The following is a 19,582-nucleotide window of genomic DNA, read 5'->3' as shown; positions in this document are numbered from 1 at the left end:
ATAAATACAGTTTTTGTGCAGCATAGCCTACCTGGATTATGTGTAGGAGGGAAAAATGAAGCCAATGTGGAAGTGTGGCGATAGCTGTGAATGCAAAAAATAAAAACAAAACAAAGCTTCCAGTCCTGTAAGAGTCTGTGGAAAAACAGCTTTCTGACTTCACCCCCGTAAATACTTTCCTGCTGAGTTTATTGGCTCAGTTACTCATTTTTAGTCATATAGACTAAAAAAATTAAAGCTGTTTAGAAAATGATACTTGTGTTTTAAAATGAAGGATTGGCGGTAGTATCAAAATGATATACTCATTGGCTAACAAGATGTCAGTAATTAGACAATTAGCATCCAGTTTAACAATCAGGGCCTCCTTCGTCACGTCTAAGAAATCTTAAAGTTTCAAAACAGCACATCAGAAAGCCATGTGTAGTATATGGGGGAAAAACAAACTAACTAACACACAAACGGTTATGGAATATTAGATTATTGTTGTGCGATAGCCGTCTGCTAAGCATCACTGCTAAAGCTTATAACTCTTATTATCTAAAGAGAGTCGCTGATCTGAACGTCACATTTATGCTTTTGGCGCATTTTTAATGGAATTACTATGTAACAAATAACATGAACTGCTTTGAGCTTCAATAAGTTTGTGCTTCAGTTTTGGTGATTAAAATGTAGCACTTAGTGCTAATTAGCAGGTGTATAATATGCAGCTTGATCGTGTTAGCACAATGTTATTCTGTTTCATCATTATTATTATTTTATTATGCAGTGACATAAAATAACTTTCTACTTTAAGATAGCAAAAAATGAGAATGGCAAATTAAAAAAGTAAAAAGCAGAAAAAGGACGGTAAGCAGAAGAAAGTTTTAAGACAAAAAACTACTTTTACAAAATTATGGAAAAGAAGGGGAGTGGGAAATTAACAAATAAAAGGACGGAAATGGAGAAGGAAGGAAGGAAGTTATCAGCCACAAAAAGGAAGGAAGGAGACAGGAAGGAAGTGGTGACAACCTTGAAAAGACAAAGAGTAAAAGAAAGTGCAAAAACGTTTGAATTCCATCAATCCCTTTTTTGAGCCAGGGGGAGGAATAAAAACAGCAGGAGACATGAAACAGACACACATACCCAGCAACGCACACGCAGACACTGTCAATACAACCTAACTGCTAATGCTACCAACTGACACACCACAGAGTGTGTGTGTGTCTGAGAGGAAGTGAAACGAGCTGAATTGTGTCAGCATGTGTGTTTCTCTTATACGAGCAGCTGTGAAGGTCACTCCCGTTGAGAAGCGCTCTCAGGCACACTTCCTTAGTTTCTCACACTGCCTGACTCGTTCTCGGAAAAATATCACAGGAAGTGGTATGCATCACATTTAGAGCTGAAGCAGGCCAAGAGTGTGCTTCTGAACGATACAAATCAATACGCAAGACGGAGAAAAGAGCGTGTAAAGTTCACCCACACAACATCCAGTGAAGATTTGCCTCCTCCTTTCTAAAAATGATTTCTTATTGTCATACTTGAGCCTTTACTTTTGGAAAATATCATACATTTCTTTTAAATATAGTATTTATTAGTCCAAAGACTATAGTTTTATTTCTTCTATGTGGAGGTTCAGTGACAGGAAGACCGCTGGTCTATAGCGCCCTCTGGTGGCAGTCTGCATGAACAGAAACACTAATGCTAAATTCTAACTGTAAATAAGATGTCCTTTATTAATGTCATATTAATAGGTAAAAAAAGGTTAGACAAATAGTAAAAAAAAAAAGCAATAGACAAAAATGTATGTAAAATATAATTTAATTAATAATATTATAAAAAAATCCACACAAAACTATTAAAAACTTGTAATAGGATGTTTCTTGGAGATCACTCCTTCCTTGTTTTGGGTTTGGGGGCTGAAACAGACAGAAAGTTTAACACTGTGAGAAAAGAAGAGAAGGAATAATAGTGTAAAAAAAGAAACAAAGGTGCAAAAAAGCAACAGTAAAGTATGAAAATATAAAACATTTTGATAATGGAGCGTGAGGAGGAGAAAAAAAAGACATGCAGAGTGGTTTTGTTTTTCACCATTTGGATTCTGCTGTTTGTAGAAAGTCTTCAGCATGTCTACGGCTTCCTCTGCTCTGTGACCTGAAATACACTGAACACACACACACATATAATACACACTACACACTGCACCACACAAGGACTTTACATTCATGTAACTCTTGAACATCCCATTCAGAAAAGGAGCTGATCTGCTTGCCTAAAGATTTCTGAACTCAGCTGCAGGAAGCACAAACTACTCCACAAACATGCAGGCGGAATCCAGAAAGACACCAGGAGCAAACACGGACCTTGAACTGGGTCCCAGTGTGAGGCAGGTCTGCAGAGGAGACATCCAGGACTGAGCCGCAGCCTCCGAAACGCTCGTTCCTGCAGCCATACACGACCACGGGGATGTCTGACAGCTGGTAAAGGAACAACAACTGAATCCCAACACACACACACACACACACACACACACACACACACACACACACACACACACACACACACACACACACACACACACACACTAGCAGAGAGGTGAGGCGAGGATACTGAGGAGGCGCAGCGCTGCAGCACACATTATGCACGGCTCCACGGTGACGTACAGCGCTATCCGCTCGCACACGCTCTTCACGTCCAAGCTGCTACGCCAACACCAGTCCAGGACCTGATCCAGAGCGACCATCTCAGCGTGCCGAGTGGCCTGAAAAAAACCACCACGCACAAAGAAACGTATGCAAACCTCAGGTATCGTGTTGACGCTCAGGTATTTGTTCCTCTACTTCATTAAACATTAAACAGCTGATTGAAACTCTGATGTATCCCATCATACTGATGCTCAAAAGCCAATGGCGAGTGTGACCCTTGGAGTGGCTTTAAATTGATTTGGTTGCAGTTTTTAAACAGAGGTTCAGCCCTGAAACTTTCAAAATTTACAAAAGACTCTTTGTAATTTAATGAGATGGGCTGAAATCATTAAACAAAAAAGCACAGCTGATTCTGTGGAGGTCAGGTGGGAACTTTTTGCACTTCGGTCCAGATAAGGTGACGCTTTAACTCTGAATTTCTTCAGCAGTAAAAACACTTTTTGATACCATCTCTCTTTGCACTCAAATGTAAAGCTGAAAGGATTTCCTGTACCTGTATGGACTTTAAAAATAAAGCTATTCAGACTTTAAGACAAAAATGACCCAAGCAACCAAATAAAAGGAGCAAAGTGTTTTCCCTTTTGCTCATCTTTCATCAGACATGATGCAGGGACAGCGGGGACTTTTCCTTAGTTTGAGCCACATTTACTTGGAAGGAAAACTGTTCACACCATGAAAGAATTTTCTCAGTTATGGGCTCTCACTCCACACGCCACAGAGGACTCACTATTGCAGAGTCACCGGCTTACTTAAGGACAAATATTGATCAGTGATTGATCTGACACTTGCAGAGTACAGAAACTAATTAGGTCGGTCAAAGCAAACTACACAGTGGGGGATTACTGTACAGAGTACCATCAACCCAGACCCTCTGGGACCTGTTTGTTCAATAGTTTGAACAGATAATTGTTCAAACTATTGAACTTGTTACATTTTAATATACCAATATATTATTTCTTCTTCTCCTCACCAATAGTTATTGTATCAGTTTTATAATTTATTCATTTTGCTTTGTCTTAGTTGTTGACTTATGAGTTTTGAAAGAAGACCATTCATACATACATCTGCATTTGCAGAGACAAATAACTGTGCTGTACATTTCGCCTACATTTTTAGTCTCATTGACTTCATTCCTTCCCTTCCCCACAACTTCGTCTTTGTAGACCATGAGACATCCGACAGGCACCTCTCCATTCTCCAGAGCTTCTTTGGCCTGCAGCAACATATTTAAAAAGGCAGTCAACAGGAAGCAACTAAAGATGGAAAATTAGTTAGTGTTAAGAAGGACTTCAGAAGAGAAAAATCCCCAATACGCCTGTGCACAGATCTCTGGCTGCAGCTCACAGCTTTGAGAGCGTGGTGTCTTTAGGGTTCTCTAGATTAAACTTTTAGACATTTCTTAATATCATAAAGGAGGCACATGAAATTATTTTTAACATTATACACTAATTATTAAGGATTTAGGGGTTATTATAGTGGATCATCTGCCTCCTGCCATCTCTATCATCCTCCTCTGCCATACTAACCCTTCTTTCACTACATCCATGAACCTCCTCTGTGGCCTTGCCTGGCAACTCTGCATTCAACACCCTTTATCCAGTACATGTTCTGCACATGTCCAAACCACCTCAGCCTTGCCTCTTTATCTCCAAATACTTAAGCTTTCCCTCTGATTTCTAATCTTGTGCATCCTGCTCACTGCAACTGAAAATCTGAGCATCTTCAGCTCAGCCTCCTGTATTTTTCTCAGTGCCACATCTCCAAACCATCACAGCAGGTCTCACTACCATCACCTTCACTTTTACTCTTGCTGCTGACCTTCTGTCAACAATCACCCCTGACACTCGTCTCCACCTGCTCCATCCTGGCTGTACTCTCTTCTTCATCTCTCTTGTGCACTGTCTGTTGCTTGGGATGGTTGACCTCAGGTATTTAAACTCGTCTACCTTGACTATTACACTTATCTCGTTCTCATTCACACACAGATTTTCTATCTGATTTTCATTACACTCTCTTCCACCTGTTTACTACAGATCACAGTGCTATCTACAAACATCCACGAGGTTCACGGAGACACCTGTGTGACCACTTCTGACAAATGTTTACATTATTTATTATTTACTATTATAAAGAAACTTTTTTCCAGCTGTATATAATATCACTACTTAATCCCTAAACATGATCAGAGCCTGGATAAAACAGCAGAAAAAGGGCATCAGAGGTCTATAACAGAAAAACTGAAATACAAATAAAGACATCTAAGTAGCATTACTATATAAAATTAGCTAGAAAAATAACCAATACCTCAATCAATACAATAAGACAAATAAAAAAATAGAAACTTCGTAGTTCACATACCGAGTAGTTTAAATGAAAATTAAATAATGACTTCAAAACGGCAAATTTAACAAAACAAACAAAGTCGCCGTGACTCGGCTAAAGAGTTAACGGAGTGATTAAAAACACGAGCTCACCATGTCAAAAGCTCTGGCCATCCACCTCTCAATTTCCTCTTCACTCGGACAGAACAGCTCCACAGACTCTTCTTTACTACCCTCCTCTGTTCCCATTTCAATTGCTGTGACCAAAACTCAATATAAAAAAGCTGCATATAATACACCTGCTAATTTTTAATTCCTGTTTTACCCGTAGCCGCGCCGATGTAACGAACTCACACCGGTGGGGGGAAGATAATATTGGACGGACCACTCGCTGCACCTGCGCTCCACGCTCGCTCTGGTCTAATGACGTCAAGTTGATGACTATTGTGGAGGGATCTAAACCGGATGTTATCGATTTTACCCCCAAAAATAAAAGAACAAAAATTTAGTTTATACAGGGATAAACTAAATTTTTAGGGCTCGATACGATTCGTTTATAAGATTAAAAAAGATCTATTGTGTTTTACTTCAGAGACCAGTCTGACGATGGTGACAAACTAGTGTCTCAAAACTATCTATATATTAGATATTCATTTTTGTTTTCGTCAAATTTTGAAATATTTTATTTTAAAATTTGTGGCTCAGTTTTGCAAAGCTTGTATGTGCATTGGTATATTGCATTGTATTGTATATTTTAAAAGCATTTAAAAATATTAAGTGTTTCTTCCTTGCCTAAATAAATAAGAATGTTTCCAGGAGCCTTGTTGCAGACACAAAGTCACTTTATGACTACTGTAGTTCGACTTGTGGTTTTATTTTGACATAAATAACCGGAAGTCATTACAATAGTTACCATGACCAAAGTACTTTGGCACTTTTGAGAGTTAGCAAGCTGCTATCCGAAACATGTCCGTAAAATAGTAAGAAAGAATTTAGAAATATAGTTTTTGTTGTTTTAGTTGGTGGCCCTCTCTCTGTCCGAGGATGTTTTCGTCTGCGTGGAATTTTATAAAACGCCATAAAAAGAAATTTATTTTCACCGGAGCACTAATTGGAGGTAAGTCACGTTCCTGTTAGCCGCCGTGCTAATGCAAGACTGCAGCAACACGCCAGACTCCGCAGAACAGCCTTTAGACTGGGCTTTTTTATCCCCCTGTAAAATAAAGACGGAAGAAATGCACGCTAACCCATATTTCAAAAGCATCAAAAAAGAATGGTATTTGGTTTATTCGGAATTTGTTTTCTCCATCGTGCCGCAGAATATTTAGTGAAACTACCCTGTTTTTTTTTTTTACAACCCACAAGGTGTGTTTGCATTGAAAAGACCTTTTTAGGAAACCAGTTAGTTTCACCGAAATTAACACTGCTTTATGTGGTAGTTGATTACTAAGTTAAATACTATTCATTGGATTTCTTACCGTGTATTTTATTTGGGGCTCTTTAAATAGCCAACAAATGAATGAAGTTTGGTGTAGCTGTTCATTATTCGTGTTTAAAATTAAGTGTAAGCTGACCTCCACATAACTGCTGGCCTTTTATCTCACGTGGCATTATGGAAAATTCAGTCTCACTTACCATATTAATTTATAAGCTATAGCATCTGCAACAAGTCGTAACATAGGCACACATTTGTAAGTGGGATCCGGTGGCTATTTGACTTTACTGGTTTAAAACTGAGAGTGGTAAATTGGGGGGGGGGGGGGTGTCAGAGATAGTAGGCAATGGCACCAGAAGGCAAGAGTCCCTGCAGTGCAAGTTTTTCTGAATGACCACCTTTTTTTCGTTTCAACATTTTTATTTTTAAACTTTAATTATAAACAAAACAAGAAAAATTACATTTATTACACCCTATTTTCACGCACCAGACCCAACACCCACCACTCCCTCATCCCCTATGCACCTCAAGTTGCAGAAAAGCCAGCTAGTAAAAGGAGACCAAATACAGTTATACTGATAAAGTTTGTCTAATAAACCATAAGTCACTTTTTCGTAGGATGCCAATTTAACCATTGTCGTCAACCATTCTTCCTGGGGAGGGGGGCGCTTTTACCGCCAGTGTCAGACCTGCTTAGCCGTAGTAAGGGCCGGGATGATCCATTTTTTATTATCGTGGGAGAAGTCGCAGTTAGAAAGTTCTGTGGTTATACCAAGCATGGACAGTTTTGGTGAGACGCGAAATCTTCTTTTCAGAACACTAAAAATGACCTCCATGATATTTTCCCACCAGTCCCAAAGTATATATAGAATATGTAGAGTCGAGGCATCCTGGCCATCACATCTCCAGCAATTGTCCATTGAATCAAATTCCATTTGTGCAATTGTTGCGGTGTTCAATGCCACCTGTGGATTATCTTTAACTGGATAAAACTGCTGCCTATTTCCTTATACATGGTATTAACGTTATGAAGACATGACTCCCATTCAGCTGGAGATCTGTCCACTGTCAGATCTTGGGCCCAACAACTTTTAACTTTGGAAAGAGGGTCAGCTAACTGATCTTGCAGTAAATGGTACATCTTAGAGGTAATACCTTTACCAAAGGGTGATCTTGAAAGCAGTGCTTCCACAGGGCTGCCTGCAGGACAACTCATGGGGCTTTCCAGCCATTTTGATAAAGAACTGCGCATTTGGACATATCTCCAGAATTGATTGCACTGCAAATTATATAGCTTAACAATCTGATCGAAGCTCAGGAAACGTTTGGTTCTGCAATCTAATAAATGTGATACATAGAGGATGCCTGCCTTACGCCACTGTAGCCAGTCAACCTGTGCCCCACCAATTAAAATTCTTTCCCCATAAAGGTGCTAAAGGTGATTTAATGAAGTCCCAATGGCCCGTCCTGTGTAGTAATAATAATAATAATAATGGATTGGATTTATATAGCGCTTTTCAAGGCACCCAAAGCGCTTTACAATACCACTATATATGGTGTAATTTGCACCATAATGTTTTCACAGTTACAATTATTGGATGGTTAGGTTTAGGGAATATACTTTTGAAAAACTGTTTATCCTTGCACTGGAGAAACTTGGAGAATCCATTTCAAGGCTCATTTCAGCTGTTACATTTCACACAGTGATTCAACACCTTTAATTTGTCACAAGTCTGTAAATCTGCTACTGAAAGTACAGCCCTCTGGTATTATTCCATGTCATAAATATCTGCAGGGCAAATCCTGGTTAGCTTTGGCATCGTACCAAAGCCAAGGATAGTTTTCTGCATTTAATGTGACCTCATTGTGCTCTCTGCGTCCCTCCTCAGGCGTATACCTTCTAGGTAAATATGCCCAGAAGAAGTTCAGTGAGATCCAAGAGAGGGAGGCTACAGAGTACATTGCTCAGGCCAGAAGACAGTTCCACTTCGAGAGCAACCAGAGGACCTGCAACATGACTGGTAATTATTTTACACTTGACCTGGTTATGACTAACAGTTGACAGAAAAAGGTGAGGACCAACACTACAGTGAAAGATTTAAATGTGTTGCAGTGCTGTCCATGCTCCCAGCGCTCAAAGAAGCCATCGTCACGCAACTCAACTCAGAAAGTCTCACAGCACTACTCAAGTCCAAGTGAGGAAAAAGCTTCTTTAATTTGGTCAAACAGTAGTAGTACACAAGTTTATTGTTTAAGGCTACATTTTTCTTTTGTTTGTTATTTTATGTTGATTATTGCAGTTGTTGATTTTATTCTTGAGGAAAACATTAAATTTTGAAATTAGCACAAGTTCATGTAGTGAAATAAATGTGTACAGTGGCTGACGACCATTTCCCTCATTCACATCTACTTTACAGACCGGCTAATAAACTGGAGATCTGGGAAGATTTAAAGATCATCAGTAAGTGTTTTTCAGTTCAGATGTCACTGAGTGTATCTGAGTAAAATCTAAATGCCTCTAAATAATCTAATAATAATAAATAATAATTGACTTATTGGATTTAAAAACAAACACAAGAAAACTTAAAATATGATAACAGAACTTGTCGTTTCGTTCAGGTTTTACACGCACAGTTGTGGCGGTGTACAGCACCTGTATGCTGGTGGTTTTACTGAGAGTCCAGCTAAACATCATTGGAGGATACCTGTACCTGGATAACTCAGTGGGAAAGAGCACAACGGTGAGGAGCACAGTGATTCCTAGAACTGATTGACTGTGTGTAAAATGATCAGCTGCAGCTCACTGTGTCAGGAGTTTTGGAAACTGTTTGGAAAGAGAGATACATATTAGACAGGTTAAATATCGGTCTGATAATATTTATCCATGATCATAAAAAATACACCTTTTAAACATTACCTGGTTTCCCCAAAAAAAGCCCTGACCTGTTGTGAACCTCTCGGGCTGTCCTGCAGTTTCTGCCGCACTGAGGTGATGAATTGTGGGGTGGTTTGTCTGCTTGAGAGTTTGGAGCCCAGGGCAAAGCCTTGGGTTCTTTGTCATGCTCCATACATGTCCCCTGGCAGGGTGGACATTGTTTGGGTGGGTGGTACATGTCAGAAAATATTTCCCACATCTGTCAGTGATATGAGAATGTGAGAATGCCCATTTCTGACCTGCTAGTTCCCAGTTTGTGTCCAGTTATGCTGATTTGTGTCAGTCTGAGAGTAAGACGGGTAATATTTTGGTGTACCCACAGCTAGGAAATACTCATCCTGTGTACTGATTCCTGCACCAGAATCCTGTTTCCTGTTGTAAAATGAAAGATTATCTAAGGTTTGTGTGAAAATGTTTGAATCGATATCCACATATGCCAGGACCCAAGGTTTCCCTGACGAACATGTTAACAGGTTAATTTGATTCCCCAGTAAAACTGGTGAAGCTTTTCGGTGCAGTGTAACACATGGCTGTGATTAAAGAGAGCAGCACAGCAGTGCTTTTTGCCTGAACTGAATAACATAGAAGAGAATACGTTAAAGATTTAATTAATGACCTGTTGATTAAAATAAGCTTAGATTGGCTCAAAAAAATCTCTGCCTGTTTAAAGCTGAGGTGAATATTATTCAGGAGTGTGTCTGTGTTGTGTGTCTGCTTGCAGACCCCTCTTGCCCCCCCAGACGTCCAGCAGCAGTACTTGTCAAGTATCCAGCACCTACTGGGAGACGGTATAGCACTGACACAAAAGCATAAACCTGTAAAATCCTTGTTTCCATCTGTCAGTGCAGGACTCTTGTAGTAACAGACTTCTGTCTCACACTAGGTTTGACAGAGCTGATAACAGTAGTGAAGAAGGCGGTACAGAGCTCACTGGGAAGGTGATCTGCAACAATTATTCTCTTCATTATCCATCAGTGATCTATGAAGCAACAGAACAAGTTATTAACAACGTAGCTTAGGCTGGTAAAAACAATGTGGAACAAATTCTTTGTATTGATCTTTGTTGTGCATCTTTTAAATTAAAAAAAAAATCAATCATCAAAACATCAAGGTGGTTTATTTCTCATCTCCAGCGTGTCTCTGAAGGAGACCTGGTCTCTGCTGGAGCTGGAGCAGCAGCTGAACTGGATCAGAGCGGAGGTGGAGGCCAGCTCGAGGCGGTCTCTGTCCTGGTACCTGCTTGCAGATGACGAGAACGTGCTGGCCGATCAGGTGACTGCTCAAAGCAGATTTACACTGCCGTTCACGGGAAAACCCCATTACAGAGTCTTACAGATCTCTTTTCTTCTGCTCCTGTAGGCGTGCGGGCTCACAGAGAATGACATTATGACCATAAAGCTGCTTAACGAGACTAGAGACATGCTGGATAGGTAAATGACACACCTGTCTGTAGGTATGCTTTAACAAGATTGTGTTTGTGCTCCTGTGAAAGGTGAATTTCTGCTTTTTGTGTCTGACTTCAGTCCAGACTTCACCACTGTCCTCAAAGTCTGTCTGAACCGAGGTTTCTCCCGTCTCTGTGACAACCTGGCCGAGTTCTTCCGCCCGCCTCCAAGTGACTCTGCCCTCAGCTGTGCACCTGATAGGTAAGCCATTGACACCTGTTTTATTTATTTGTTTTACTGCTATCATTTGCATTTGAAACATGGAGAAATCTTATTAAATCCCTACATATGTGATAGCAGCTGGAGATATTATTATTCTGTCACTGGAGTTTGGTGACCTGAGGGTTACACTATGAACAAATTTCAATAACGCCGGGCTTTCTTTGGCTTCGTTGGCTTGACAACTGCTTCATTCTGCTCACATAAAACGGGGCACTTCATATTCTTCCACACAAAATAATCCCTATGTGTCCTGCATTCGAGCAGCTGAAGTTCCAGCAGTGTTAAACAGACCAAGCAGCAGATTACCATCAAATATAAAGACATTTATACAATTTCATTCCTGTGACATTACAGCGTTCAATTTGTACTTCATTCAGTGGTTTTAGTAAAGTATGGCTTAACAGCTTGCACTTAAAAACCAGGGCATATCTTAGGTATAGGTTGACGCAGTGATTTAGACAGGTAACCAGAGAGCCAGTTTCACAAGCTGAAACTGAAAATGCACAAATGATTTAGAAGATTTTAACATTCAAGTCAGGCCTCAGACGTGTACTTCGATAGCTCTTTTTAAGCTTTTCCTTTTGGAATTCCAAAATGGACATTAATGTAGTCCTACCTGTTCAGGAGGACTACATTAACATCTAATGTGCTTCGGTTGTTTGGGGTTGTTAGATATGATTCTGTTTAGGTCGTGATCACTCCTCGGTTTTGTCTGAACATAAATGCCGGCCATGTGTAATGTAATGTAAAACACACTCCTTATACACATATTAAGTGTTATGAGGTGGATGGGGCTTTTTTGTCCTTGTTATTTCCCAGCAAACATTAGCATGAAGTGGGCATTACCTAAACTTTGCTGTCTTTTTCTGTGTTTGTGTGTTCAGTCTGTCTGCAGTCAGTCTGCCGCTGGCAAAGATCATCCCCATCATCAACGGTCAGATCAACACCATCTGCAGTGAGACCCCCAGTCACTTTGTTCAGGTAACATCGAACACCAGATGGTGGAGTGAACTGTATCAGAGTGATGTGCAGTATGGCAAACAGCCAGATTCAGGGTGAAACAGTTGGAACAGGCAGCTGCTGTGGCTGTTAGTTATCTGTCAATCGGTCATTGTCCACACAGTTTGCTTTTTGATTTTCTTTACTGATGGGAGCGTAATGTTCAAACATGTTCCAATCTGCTGACAGGTGCAGCTCTCATTTCAGAATACACATGTTAATGAGTTCTAGAGAATCACTGTCAGATTGGTTATGAAATCTTTAATCTTGCATGATCCGTTTCACTTTCTTTAATGTGTTTCAAACACTCTTAGATTATTTTATTCTTATTCATCTGCACGTTTGGGCTCTTTATCAAACCTTTATTTTAATTTAAATTATTTAAGAGGATTGTCTGAGTATATATTAATTTTTTTTTATTTCCAAAAAATTTAGGATTTGTGTAACATGTAAATAAAACCAAATCATTTATATCCTTTACTTAATAAAAAATTGTACAAAGACAACATATCGCATTGTTTAACTGAGAGATTTGTTTATTTTCACTTTTATTTTCTTACAAACTTGGTTGTATGTTAATCAAACATGTTTAAATCTGTGCGATCTCTGCAGGAGCTGCTGATGAACGACCAGGTGAAGGAGTTTGCAGCCAATGTCTACGAGACCTTCAGCACGCCGCAGGAGCTGCAGAAGTAATCGACTGGATTGGACGAGATAAGAAGGAGAGGGAGGATTCGAGAGGAAGAAGAGTGGAGATTATTAAAGTCCTGGATTGTCAGCTCCTCCTGAGACACTTTTCCTCCTCAGCATCTCGCAAACTTCTCACTCCGTGATTTGTGGCCACGGCAGGACAGCAGGGGTGTTCAAGCTCAGCGCCGTGATGAATTACCAAACGGGAGGAGGAAGATGAGACCTCCACTGAGTCTTTAGTCAGAGCAGAGCCTGCAGTCAACTTTAGGACCATTGCTGCTTGGGAACTGGAGTCCCATTTAACCCAGTAAGGTGGCTTTTGTTTGCTCTGCACCTCAGCTGTGTGTTTGAAGATCAGAAGAGTTTACAGTGTGTTTCTCTTTTCCTGTTCAAACTTCTGTAGTGGCCTGTTTGTAAGATAGGTCAGGTGTGGACACATTTCTGTTATTGTTATTAAGCAGTATTTTTATTGTGGGGGTGCTGAAGCAGATGGTGTTTTCAGAATATTTCAACTTAAACTTGGATGAAGAAGCTAATGAAAATGTCATGGATAGTTAAATCTGTATGTTTGTTTTCATTCTGGGGGTGTCACATGGTGATGGAATGAGAGTAAATGACCCATTTTTAGAGCTCTACAAACATTGGGAGGTTTGATGGGTGCTGATGGCGTAAGGTCTCTGGTCACAGGTTGATCAGTCAGTGGACAGTGGTTTGTGTCACCTTTGGACCTTTTTCACATGTTTTCACTCTCATTTACTGGTTGAGTTTGGGCACTAAAATTCATTCGGCTGGTCTTAGGAAAAGACGTGGTGGTTTGGGTTGAAATGGGGCGCTCCACAACGGGATATGTGTGAAGCATGACAGGCTGGGAGTGACAGTCGTATGTCACCAATGCTGTAATCCAGTGTATATAGCTACGGAAAGAGACAGTGTGCATAGCTGAGACATGCCAATGGCGTTGTCTTTCATCCTGGAAACACCCAGTGTAGTTAACTGGTTGGTTTTTTTTTTTTTTAAATTTTATATGGAGCTATAAATTACATGAAGACTTCCTTGAATTTTAATCTGTTTTCATGCTACTGATCTGTTTTGGAGGCTCTTTTAACTCTAACTTCTGCAGTTCCTTTGTTGTCCAGAAGGTGTCACACTTCTTCAACTGTTTATATGCTTATTTCCAACCTTTAGCTTCACATGAAGTTGCTTCCCCTGTTTTGAAGTTATTGGTATAATATTCTGGTCTTTGTGAAAATGCAGCATCATTTTATTTAAATGGCACAGATATTTTTCTCATTAATTTCAAGTTAATGTTATTTTTGGTGCAAAATCTTTCTAATCTTTCCCATATTTCTTATGCTCATATGTATTTGACCACTTGGCTTTAGACTCATCTGTATAGACACAACAGGACTGTTATTCAAAGCCCAATCTTTCTCCTGTCGTCCTGCTGTGCTACATATTTTCACTCTCTGCCTACACATGCTACATCAGGCCCTTTTCTGAGACATGGGCACATATCACTGCTTTATTTGTGCATACCTCTCACGGTGATGGAAAGAGCAGCAGTGTGTGCATTTGCAACAAGGGCAGACAAACCTTTACACTCTTTGTGTGTTGTTTGCATTGTTTCTAGAAAAGTGTAACCCCACCTTTGAATGTTGGATGGTGTACCTACCCCTGGGCTGTCCTCTGAGAAAGAAATGTCTTTTGTATTTTTGAAACAGTAAAAATTCATCCTGTAAATCAGAAACTGAGTTTGTGAGATGAATTGTTTTATGAAGTCTAACTCACAAGCAACTCACAAGGATGCACACTTGTATATGCCTTTCCGTTAGTATGGCAGCGTGTATGCAGTCTTGTTAAAATGAATACTAGTTAGGAGCTGGTATGATTGCAGTTTTACAAAGGAGCAGCCACTGTTTGCTTTTAGATGTGAAGCTGACACTGAGATGCCATCGGGTTGTGGGGAGGAAGAAGTGCATGTGCAAAAGAGAGTTTAAAAGAAATAGTCACACCTGATCAGCTGATCGTGTAGGTAGAACAGTGATAAATACTGCACTTTGAGCCCCTATGAGTCACTATTTCACTGAGAGGAATGAGATCGCAGAGAAGTCAGTGCCAGATTTCAGTTTTGAATTCTGTCTCCATCACAGTTTTCATATGATGTGTGATATGTTATGTCTCATCTGGCTTTGATTGCAAGAATTTACAACATCCAGCCAGGTGTATTCACTCTCATATCTGCTGCATAAAAATCTCTCCTCCTAAAAGTCTTAATTTAAGCAAAGTTGGGGATCACTTTTGATGACCTGAAATGCTCCTGCAGCTGTAATGGAGAAAAACTTAGTCGAGTCAGACTAAGTTTTCTAAGTCATCCCTTATAGTCGAGTCTGACTTTCCACTAATTGTTTGTCAAGGCAGATTTTTCACTTAGTTTCCTTCTCAGAAGATGAGGAAACATCAGGTGACAGTCCGACTAACTTAGTTCCTGGTTCCCGAGTTGCATAATAAACGCAGCAGGGTGAGAATGTAAAACTCTGTATTTAATCACAGATGTTATGCCTTTTTGAAGCATAATGTCCTGAATGACAGCTGAAATGTATGTTTGTATCAATTTATTAAAGAGATAATACATATGACACGTGATTTCATATACTGTCTTTCTTTTGTGTATTTTTAAAGGTTCAAACTGGAAATTGTCATGGCGTTTTTGTGCCACTAGGGGGCACTCTACTGTGGGCTCTTATCATTCTCAGATAAGATCCCACATGTTGGAAAATGCTGGTATTGGAAAATGATCATTGTGGCTGTTAAAAATTGTGTGACTCTTGTGACGTATGAAAGGATGAAATAATCTTTTAATTACTTACTTTAGTGGAAAGATTTTCCTAAAATAGAAATAAAACATTTTGTAATCACAGTCACATTATTTTGTTTCCACTGTAGTCTTATGGATAGATTGAGACAGCCTCTTCGTGTGTGCTATTAAACGCCCAGCTCATTGCTTTCTTGCATTGTAAACCACGATAAGGCTGGCTGAACTTGCATTATGATGTGAAAAAAGTTGGTCACACTGAAAATTAAGACAAAAGGAGAAAGCAGATTAAATATTGTCATTATTATTATTCAGATGTAGTTTGTGGATTAACTTTTTCATCAGAGTTTAAATTTTTCTATTTGCCAACTTGATGTAATGTTGTCTGTATTTAGTTCGATAGAAGTGTAAGTTTACTCGCAGATCTGATGCAGTTTATGACCTGAAGGTTAAATCTGATCAGAGAAAGTTTAAGAGATTACAGCTCACATGCCCTCGAACATATCAAACCCATCATAAACGCTCCAGTTAAGCGTTAGAGTTTTGGAAAATCAGAGTGTGGTTATAATGTGAAACTATTCCAACCAAAACGGGTGCAAGGGCAACATGCAAACTCCACATAGAAAGCAGAAAGGAACATCACTAACTAGTGTCTAATAAGAAGTGTTGCCACCTTGATCACCCAGTGATTTTTGCCGTTCCTCTAGCTGACCACTTTTTTGTTCCCATATTGGAGTTTTGCACAGACAGCATAAAAGATTGACACAGCCAGCGCTATGCTCCAGCACACTGCCAAGTCTTTTGTTTTGGGTGGAAGCCAACAATATTTAGACAAGGGTACAAGAGACTTTCCATCAAAGCAAGCAGTGCTTATCTAGTGAGAAGTAAAAATCAACATCAATTAAAATAAAACGATCTCTCTCGTTTCATCTCAAGCATCATCGCAAAGCTTTGCTATTGCATATTTACCACCTTTTTCCATTACTGCCATCTTGTGGCCACAGTCGGCCATTGTCTCTGCAAGCAAAATTATTTCCGCTTGATTACAGAGCTTCTGAAATCTGACTGAGGTGGGCGTTCCCATGGGCATGTCTCTATCCCATTTAAAAATAAATGAAGCTTCTGAAGTTGAGAGGCAGTCTTCTTTTTCTGGTTGTTTGTCCATGTGCATGTGTGGATAAGCCTCTGGTGTTTGACAGGAAACTGATAGGAGACTATCGTGCTAGGCAAGCTGCTGCTGGCTCTGCTTTCACAGTTCTGAGATCAGTTACTATGTAGACTTTGTGTGGAAACAACTAGCATTACCAAGTAGATCAGCACTCGCATTCAGTTATAACCGATACCTTTGTCTAGCTAATCACGTCGGCCAACATGTAAGACATGAAAGTTTCAATAACTCATTTTAATAATTCATCACTAATGAAAGCGTTGATGATTGAGAGCGGACCTCCTGCCACGTCCAGTTTAATAAAACTGTAATGCTGAATAGATGCATGTTCCATCAGCACCAGATTAGTATCTCTGAGAAATCACTTGATTGATTAAATCTACAAAGTTTAACCATCTGTCTTGCTAATGTCCCACCTTTATTTTTCATTAATATTTGATTCGCCTGTAGATATTGATAAATACCCACGTCACACTCTACTCAGGCTTTTCAAGCTGTTTGTTTGAAATAAATATACTTATTATATTCTTATTATAATCAAGTGGCATGCCTGTTTCTGAGCAGATTTTTAGAATATGATGGATTGCTGTGTAGCTTATTTACAGGAAATTCAACCTTAAACATGTGAATAATCTTCAGCAGTAATAATAACACTGATGGGAACATTTTGCTAGAGAATAAGTACTTTTACTTTTGTTATTATTAAGGATCTGTCTTTGTCTGTGAATCATTAGTGCCAAAGGAAAATGCTGGGCTTGCATCTCAAAAGGCAACAAACCTTTAAGCTTTTTGTTCTGGCTGGCTCCACTTTACAAAGAAAATTCAAACAGCTTGTGGGTGGGGCTTCCACATTCACAGCCAGAGCTGACCTTATTAGGGATATATCCTCTAACTCTGACATGACAGAGCACAAAGAGTAGAAAAAAATGGCTGAAACTGGGCATTTACAGCAGTCTGAAGCCCGTGCATTTTGCTCACAGCGATTACTTGTTCACCTCATTATTTGAAACTTTTCCATGATCAGAAAGAGCATCCATCTTTTTAACAGTATGGCAGAAAATACAGAAAATGTCCCATTTTAGTGCCATTTTCAGCTTTTTCAGAAAACTTCATAGCCAGTCTATTTAGTCAGAATGCTGTTGTTGGACTGTCTCATTGAAAACGCCATAGTATTTGCAATGACACCAGTCATAGCACAATGACGATGATGCTTGTTTAAAGAGATTCATTTAAAGAAAGTGAAAGGTTAGCTCTCAAAATTTGGATTCACTTAGAAGCGTATACTAAAGGTTGTGAGGCAAGTTAATGTAATTACAGTACAAACATTATGTAGACATATTTCCCCGATACTCATTTCCGCTTATGCATCATGTTTTGAATTTAAATGTCAAACTACAGACAGAAAAGATTACTCTAAAACTAAGCCAGACACTAACAGAAAACTTCCTGCTAAGAAACTCAGTAACCTCTAGGCTGTCTGCTTTCTGGGTGGAGGAAGTGTTTCTGTAGGTCAACCGAGGGACAGATCTTAACTGATTGACATGTTTCCCAAGTTTGAGCTTTTAAATTAAAGTTTCACATATCTAACCTCAGTCTCTGTTCCAGACTTGACAGACAACTGGAGAGAAAAGCTCCGGAGTCAGCTAAATTCATTCGTAAATGTTTACCTGCCTCTGTGTCACCACAGTTCCAGATAACCCAAGGTCCAGGTGGGGGGTTATTTTTGTATACCGTCTATCAAAATAATCGATGAATCAGCTGTTGCACAAGTGTTGAGCAGAAGCTGGTAGAAGATTTGAATACTGTTGTGAGCACTCTTCTTATCTAAATAAAAGTGCAAGAAGTGCAAACAGTGGAAAAAAAAACAGACTAAACATCAGCAGCAGGGAAGACAAAAGAGGCACGGCTGCACACAAGTACAAGGGTCAGCTGTGAGGAAGCAGGAACAATCAAAACACCAATCAATCATCAACCTCACTCAGATTGATTTTTAATATTCCAGTGCCGTGGTGTCCTTTTGGGATTTTAATCGAAAATCTGTTTAAAGTCGTGTGTGTGTGTGTGTGTGTGTGTGTGTGTGTGTGTGTGTGTGTGTGTGTGTGACTGACACACATAATGACATTCATTTTCTTCCTGGTGGAGTGTGAGTCAACATGACTTCATCTTCTCTGACCTGAACATTTCCCTTATATGGAGGAGAGAATATGAGCCCTTTTTCTCCTTTGGGTGTGGGTGGATTAAATGGTTAAAATGATACATTACAACAAACCGAGCAACTCAGTTAATTTACAGTAAATGGAAACAAAGGAATTAGGCTAAGTAGGAGTAACCACTGGACCTCGTAACTGTGTACTCTTTTAGGGATCTAATGTATGAATAAATGCATAAAATTAGATTGAATTAATCTAAATATGAAAGAACTTTTACTGTTTCACTGATTGTTTAAGTTAAATTATTCAGAACATAGGTTAGTACTGTTCCCCCAGAGAGGGAGGTGAGGGAACAGTGTTTTTGTTTGGGGGTTTTACACATTGGGGTAACTGCTCACACTTTGGAGGCCACATTCAAAAACCAAAATATAAATAAATGAATGGGCACCCCAATTTTCAAAAGATGTACTTTGAAATATCAAATTAGGATAAAAAAAAATGTCGGAAGAGTTTTTTTTGTAAGGTAGAGATAAAGACTTTTAGAGATAATTTTATCTAGCATTTGAAGTCAGACAACTGCACAGACTGAAGCAATTTTCTCTGTTCCTCGATTTAAGTGTGGCAGAATTTCCACATAACCTTGCAGCATGTATTTTCAGAGGAACTACCTGTTCCTCTGTTGCAATGAGGGTTGAGAGTTCAGGCGTGACTATCGTCATGCAGA

General features: G+C 39.5%; 2 protein-coding genes across 5 annotated transcripts; one reads left to right on the top strand and one right to left on the bottom strand.

Moving 5' to 3' along the window:
* Nucleotides 1–1,779: 1,779 nt before the first annotated feature.
* Nucleotides 1,780–5,438, bottom strand: adat2 (adenosine deaminase tRNA specific 2). 4 transcript variants are annotated; one of them, XM_040017743.1, is made up of 7 exons: nt 5,328–5,438; nt 5,156–5,259; nt 3,790–3,894; nt 2,587–2,737; nt 2,340–2,446; nt 2,068–2,140; nt 1,780–1,895 (listed from the first exon to the last, which is right to left on the bottom strand). In XM_040017743.1, exons 2-7 carry the CDS (start codon nt 5,249–5,251, stop codon nt 1,867–1,869), a joined length of 561 nt encoding a protein of 186 aa, XP_039873677.1. In that variant the 5' UTR covers nt 5,252–5,259; nt 5,328–5,438; the 3' UTR covers nt 1,780–1,866. The 4 variants fall into 4 exon arrangements, 3 of the variants coding, with proteins under 3 accessions (XP_039873677.1, XP_039873678.1, XP_039873679.1); XM_040017744.1 differs by having other exon boundaries at nt 5,357–5,376; XR_005694046.1 differs by having other exon boundaries at nt 1,859–1,895; nt 2,249–2,446; nt 5,156–5,414.
* Nucleotides 5,439–5,913: 475 nt separating this feature from the next.
* Nucleotides 5,914–16,644, top strand: pex3 (peroxisomal biogenesis factor 3). The gene is made up of 12 exons (XM_040017897.1): nt 5,914–6,119; nt 8,327–8,458; nt 8,551–8,632; nt 8,855–8,898; nt 9,057–9,178; nt 10,094–10,160; nt 10,256–10,310; nt 10,506–10,644; nt 10,732–10,802; nt 10,896–11,018; nt 11,924–12,020; nt 12,651–16,644. Exons 1-12 carry the CDS (start codon nt 6,047–6,049, stop codon nt 12,732–12,734), a joined length of 1,089 nt encoding a protein of 362 aa, XP_039873831.1. The 5' UTR covers nt 5,914–6,046; the 3' UTR covers nt 12,735–16,644.
* The last annotated feature ends 2,938 nt before the right edge of the window (nt 16,645–19,582 follow it).

Source organism: Simochromis diagramma, unplaced genomic scaffold (genome assembly GCF_900408965.1).
Source record: "Simochromis diagramma unplaced genomic scaffold, fSimDia1.1 OVJJ01000802.1, whole genome shotgun sequence".
Classification (NCBI taxonomy): Eukaryota; Metazoa; Chordata; class Actinopteri; order Cichliformes; family Cichlidae; genus Simochromis; species Simochromis diagramma.
Note: the sequence above shows the minus strand (reverse complement) of the source record. Positions and strands in the feature narration are given on the sequence as shown.